Source organism: Anastrepha obliqua, chromosome 6 (assembly GCF_027943255.1).
Source record: "Anastrepha obliqua isolate idAnaObli1 chromosome 6, idAnaObli1_1.0, whole genome shotgun sequence".
NCBI lineage: Eukaryota > Metazoa > Arthropoda > Insecta > Diptera > Tephritidae > Anastrepha > Anastrepha obliqua.
Genome location: NC_072897.1, coordinates 19299844 through 19305990, shown reverse-complemented (window position 1 = coordinate 19305990; position 6147 = coordinate 19299844). Strand labels below are relative to the sequence as shown.

Sequence of the window (6147 nt, the reverse complement as noted above, 5' to 3'; positions counted from 1 at the left end):
ACATTATGTGGTGTAATGGAAAACGCGTTAAAAAGAGCCATGGTGGACATTTGTCTGATGTAATATTTTATACATAATTTCCATAAAATATATGCAATGCATAAAAACAATTAACCAAAATAAATGATTATTGCAAAAGTTATTTGTGTTTAACATTAGTATGTCTTATTTGGCCCACACTGTATAAGCTCAACTAGAAGTATTCTTCATCAAAACAGTTAGCATTCTTCTTCTTCCTCTTAATTGGCGCGATAACCGCTTACGCGATTTTGGATGAGTTTGACAAAGCGCGCCAGTCGTTTCTTTCTCGTGCTAACCGGCGCTAATTGGACACATTAAGTGAAGTCTTTCTCCACCTGATCTTTCCAACGCAGAGGAGGCCTTCCTCTTCCTCTACTACCACCAGTTGTTACCGCATCGAATACTTTCAGAGCGGGAGCGTTTGTATCCATTAAAGTCCAATCAGTTGGTTAACGGTGGGTCTCAGCCTTGACACAATATGCTCGCTTGAACCTTATAGGCGATATTTAGAAGACTAATCCCGCGTTAATTGGCACAGATTGCGGGATCACCCTTCTTATGGATTGGGTAGAGCTCACTAAAATTCCAAACGGCAGGCGTGCTTTCACCCGACCATATTTTGCATAAAAGCTGATGCATGCACCTTACCAGCTCCTCGCCGGCATGTTTGATTACTTCAGCCGGTAGTCCGTCGCCGCTCGCGGCTTTGTTGTTCGTTAGCCGCGTTATCGCTATTCTCATCTCGGCATGGTCGGGTAGCAGAACGACAATGCCATCGTCAACGATTGGGGTATCGGGATCTTCACATTCTCTCTGGCATGCACAGCTATCACTGTTTAACAGGTTCGAGAAGTGTTCACTCCATAACTTAAGCATGCTTTGTTCTTACAGGAAGACGCCCCGGCCTTGAAACCTTCTGTAAGGTGCCGACTTTTCTTCACGTATTTCGGCCTCTCGTTTCCCACATGGCTCGCGTTGCGCCCGATCGCAGCGTGGCTCTATAGGCAACATCTTTTCTTTCGGCGGCAGGATGACATTCCTCGTCGTACCAATTGTTTTTTCGGGCTCGCCGGAATCCGATTTCTTCTTCGACGGCGGTTCGTAGAGAACGCGAAATGTTGCTCCATTGTTCGAGCATGTCGGTTTGTTGGGCAGTACTCTCTGAGAGCAAGAGTGAGAGTCGAGTGGCGAATCTTCTGGCTGTCTGTTGTGATTGCAAAATTGGATTTTTATTAATAGTAATAGTTTTGCAAAATAAAAATTCGAAATTTTTTCGAAATTCAATATTTCAAAAAGTGTATTTTTTTTTTAACTCTTTCCAAATCAAGAGGACACCTCAAACTTCAATTGAGCTGAATGCTGGAGCTGTGCTTAGATTGACTTCCGCAGCCGACATGTTGGTGTGAGTAGCAGCAGAATCAGTATTAGCTAAAGAAGCAGTGAGAGTGGGCGCAATTGACGTGTTGATATTAGTAACGGCAGTAGCAGCATAACTGAGAGAAGCAGTGGGTGCACAAGTCGGCGTCGCTACCGTTAGACTAACTAACACCTGTGGCTGATAATCTTATTAATAGATCTGCCGCTTAATTGGCCTCGCTTAACACAGCAGCAGCAGCAGCAGCAGCAGCAGCAGCAGCAGCAGCAGCAGCAGCAGCAGTAGAGTGAGTATTATACGAGTCTATATATATATTGTACATATATATAATTGGCGCATACACCTCATATTTGTGGTGTGCGTCTTGATGTTGTTCCACAAATGGAGGGACCTACAGATTTAAGCCGACTCCGAACAGCAAATATTTTTATGAGGAGCTTTTTCATGGAAGAAAAACACTCGGAGGTTTGCCATTGCCTGCCGAGGGGCGACCGCTATTAGAAAAATGGTTTTCTTAATTTTGGTGTTTCACCGAGACTCGAACCGACGTTCTCTCTGTGAATTGCGAATGGTAGTCACGCACCAACCCATTCGGCTACGGCGGCCGCCAAGTATTAGTATTAGTGTCGTTTAAAACACTAGTTGCGGGAGAGGGCGACACCACATTCGTGTTTACAGCATATGTAGGAGAGTTAATTTGATGTTCTGATTTAACTTTTGTACTTTTATTTTTTGCTGCTTTAGGAGAAACAATTTCATCAAGAACGATTTATAGGGAAATTGGTGAAATGTTTTCAATTTATTTATTATTTCGCTGTTCTGTAAGTGACGCACAATCCAAATGAAAAAAACTCGTTGCATTTAGCGCACTGCACTCTGCTTGCTTAGTCCGCACAGACAAGGCATTTTATAAATATAAGTTTATATAAAGTGTTTTGAAGTTTTTCAAATCAAAGAGTCACTATCTCGAAAGCATTACATTATAAAAATTCGCTAATTAAACGTCCATTGTTTAATGAAAAAACTTAAAAACGCGGAGCGCAGTAAAAACCACGTCTGCACCCGAACAAGTGTCAACCTTATACGCAATATTAGAAGACTAATTCCGGGTTAATTGGCACAGATTGTGTTATCACCAACCATATTTTGCATAGCCCATAGCTCATGCATGCATTTTACCAGCTCCTCGCCGCTATGTTTGAAAAACTCAGCCAGCAGTCCGTCGGCTCCCGCGGCTTTGTTGTTCTTCAGCCGCGTTATGGCTATTTTCTCCTCGTCTCGGACGCATAGTGGAACAAAAGTCCCGTCGTCAACGAACGCTGTATTGTAGTATGTTCACTTATCGAATGCTCACTGTACTCAGTTGAATGCATAAATATTATTACAAACACATTGTAGCACTTGACTACAATATTCATATAAACAATGTGCAAGCACTTGTGGTAACACGATCCCTTGGACATTGCCCTGCATGGACATTACCGCATCGGCATATTTGATATGCGCCGACGGTTCAACAACCAAGTGAACATATTACCTCCTCCCCGCCGTTACGAGCCGCGTCAGCCCTTAGACGTTCTTATGTAAACAATACATAAAGAATTATACATAAGCTGACCGCGCCTCTGCCGGCGTCCCTGACAGCGCAGCCACGCTGTCTTTAGCTGTAAGAACCAGATTGTAATAACTAAAAATTCAATCAATAAATGACACTCGTAGTGACGAGTCAAGCAAACGGAACATTTCTGATTATTTAACAATACATGGCGACCGTGACAAAGTCCTGGAGTCAAGCAGCAGGAGGAAAGAAAGCTGTGCCAACAACATATACAAAGTATTGAAGCAGCTGGACGCTGGACAACTTTACATCGCAAAAAGGCAAAGAGCAGGAACAGCGTTGGAAACTAACTTGTCTGAGTGATTAGAGGTTCAATGAATGCAGTAATTAAAAAGAAAAAAGCCGGAAGAAGCGGCATACGAGTACGCCTCCAAAAGAGGAAGGCGGAAATTCTCAAACTATTGTTTGCCACCAACCCACCATTACGTTGGGAGGCAACAATAGCACTACAAGCCGAGCTAGATCAGATTGATCAAGCCCAGAAGGCAAACCATAAGCATTCAACCTCTACCACCACACAAAGACATATAAAAATAATTGATAAAACTGTTCCCAAATTAAACCAGCCAGGAGCAATGAAAGCCCAGCTCAGTAAACCAGCCAAGAAGTGCCCAACCGACTGCGAGGGACCATTGGACAGTGCGTTCTGCCAATACACGTGCAAGCACTGCACGGCAGCGGATCCGAACACCAAGCCGAACAACAACTAGAAACATCAAACGCGAGAGGCACCCCGCCGCTTGCGTCAACGAGGGAGCGCCAGCGTGCCAGATCCGGCGAAGACCAGCTGGTGCAGATGGACGATCAACAGCAGCAGAATTTAGATATATTTATATAATACAAAAAAAAAATATTGTAATTAATTTAAGACAAATATTGTAAGCGGAAGCGATAACTGCATTGCCCGCTAGAGTATGGCCAGTGAAGCCATACAAACCACTAGGTAGGAGATCGCTGTTGATCGAATCAGGAAAAATTAATTAAATTAATATTGACTCCTAAATGAACATTAACGTTAGAAATAACAAAACTAAAATATATGAGCAGAAACAGTATAAGTAAATTTGATGATATATATATAATAACACCCAGAATGGGGTTAATTGATACCAAAACAGTGGACTCCACTGCAAATGTAAAAAATAAAATAGAATCGTCAAATACTGATATGAAAATGACAAACATATTGTTACTGATAATCGTTATTATTATGTGTGCATATATTATTTACAAAGCCTACATCCTACATAATAAATGTATAAAAAAGAGAGCCTTAAGCCAAGCTAACGATCTTGATAAGATCTGAAAATAATATACAAACACACACGATTCTCATGGTAATGTGTTTATATATACAAAAAAAAAACTTTTATATATATACATATACATAATGAATCCCAGGCATGGAATGGGAGCAACTAACCCTAAATATCCGTGAACTAAAAGAAAAATTTGATAAATCTTACAAATGTGTAAGCCAGAATAGGTCAATACAAAAGGATACTTTAAATAAACATGCGAAAATTCTTGTAGAAACATTTAATGATGCAAGAATATTAGTGCATGATAATAGACGTATAATAAATAAAACTAACTGGTCAAAAATATCAAAATTGTTGATCAAATTACGTTCAAATTTATATAACGTCAAAGAAAAGTATCAGCTAGATATTTTCATTCCAACAGTGTTAAATTCACCATTAACACTGCATGGAGAAGAAGAACAGAAATCAGTTGAAACAGATTTAGATTCAGATCCTGAATCAAACGAAGAAACTGACATAAAAGAAAACGACCTAAAAGATCTTACAATTCCTGCACAAATCCCTTTATCTGAAGAAGATAATGAGATAGAACAGGAAGAAGGATTGAATTCTAGCACAAGCTCAGCAGACACAGAAGAATACATCATGACAGACGTAAACGCCCAAAGGGCATACATAAAGGACATATCGAATGCCATTCCAGAATTCAATGGACAGAAAATACATCTTCAAAGATTTGTAACAGCTTTGAAGTTAATAAATCTGACAAAAGGCACATTCGAAGAAATAGCTGTTGAGGTCATTAAGTCAAAAATTGTTGGCTCAACTCTATACAAAGTCCAAAATGAAACGACAATTAATGCAATAATCAAAAAATTGCAAGATACTATAGTTGGTGAAACATCCGACGTAGTAAAAGCCAAATTGTCTAAAACAATGCAAAAAGGGAAAACTGCCGAAAAATTTACGACAGAAATTGACAATTTACGAAAGCTTTTGGAAGCTTCGTATATTGACGAAGGCCTATCAGCCGAACATGCTGACAAATTCAGCACTAAAGAAGCCATTAACACAATGGTTAAAAATTGCGAACACGGAAAGTTAAAAACAATCCTCGAGGCAGGCAATTTCAAAACAATGGATGAAGCCGTCACAAAGTATATACAATGTAGTACCGAAATGACAGGCAATCCCAATTCAATATTGCTCGCCCAAAGGGGCCGTGGTAATTATAACAACAGGAATAATTATCGCGGTAGAGGCAATGGTAGAAGCAATGGTCGAGGTTATTATAATAATAATAATTATAATAACAACAACCGCAATAATGGCCAGAATAATAATTACCAATATAATAATTATAGAGGTAATAATAGAGGAAACAACAGAGTCAACCATAGAGGAAATAACCACCAAAATGGAGATTATAACCAAAACAGTTACAATAATGTAAGGGTGACCCAAAACGCTTCGGGAAACTCCCAACAGCCTTTAGATACTCAACAGTAAATAATAAAATTCATACCATCAATCTCAGCCAAAACATATACGTAACCTTCACAAATATAAACACAGGGAAAGAACTAGTATTCTTGATAGACACAGGTGCAGATATATCTATATTAAAAGAAAATTCAGATGTTTTTCAATACATTCAAACTGATCATATAATAAATATACAGGGAATAAGTCAAGAAGTAACCAAATCTAAAGGACTTACTTCCATTGAAATCCAAACCACAAATTACATAATCCCCCACGATTTTCACATTGTAAATTTACAATTCGCTATTCCATGTGATGGAATACTAGGAATAGATTTCATTAAGAAATACAACTGTCAATTAGATTTCAAGCCGTCTGAAGAC

The 6147-nt window shown here is 39.4% G+C and overlaps 1 protein-coding gene across 1 annotated transcript; it reads left to right on the top strand.

The window, feature by feature from the left end:
- The first annotated feature begins 4417 nt into the window (after window positions 1-4417).
- Window positions 4418-5788, top strand: LOC129250201 (basic-leucine zipper transcription factor A-like). The gene has a single exon (XM_054889836.1). The coding sequence runs from the start codon at window positions 4418-4420 to the stop codon at window positions 5786-5788; it is 1371 nt and encodes a 456-aa protein (XP_054745811.1).
- Window positions 5789-6147: the final 359 nt, after the last annotated feature.

Coding starts and splice junctions, on each gene's coding strand:
- LOC129250201 (XM_054889836.1), top strand. CDS start 4,418: ATGGAATGGGAGCAACTAACCCTAAATATCCGTGAACTAAAAGAAAAA.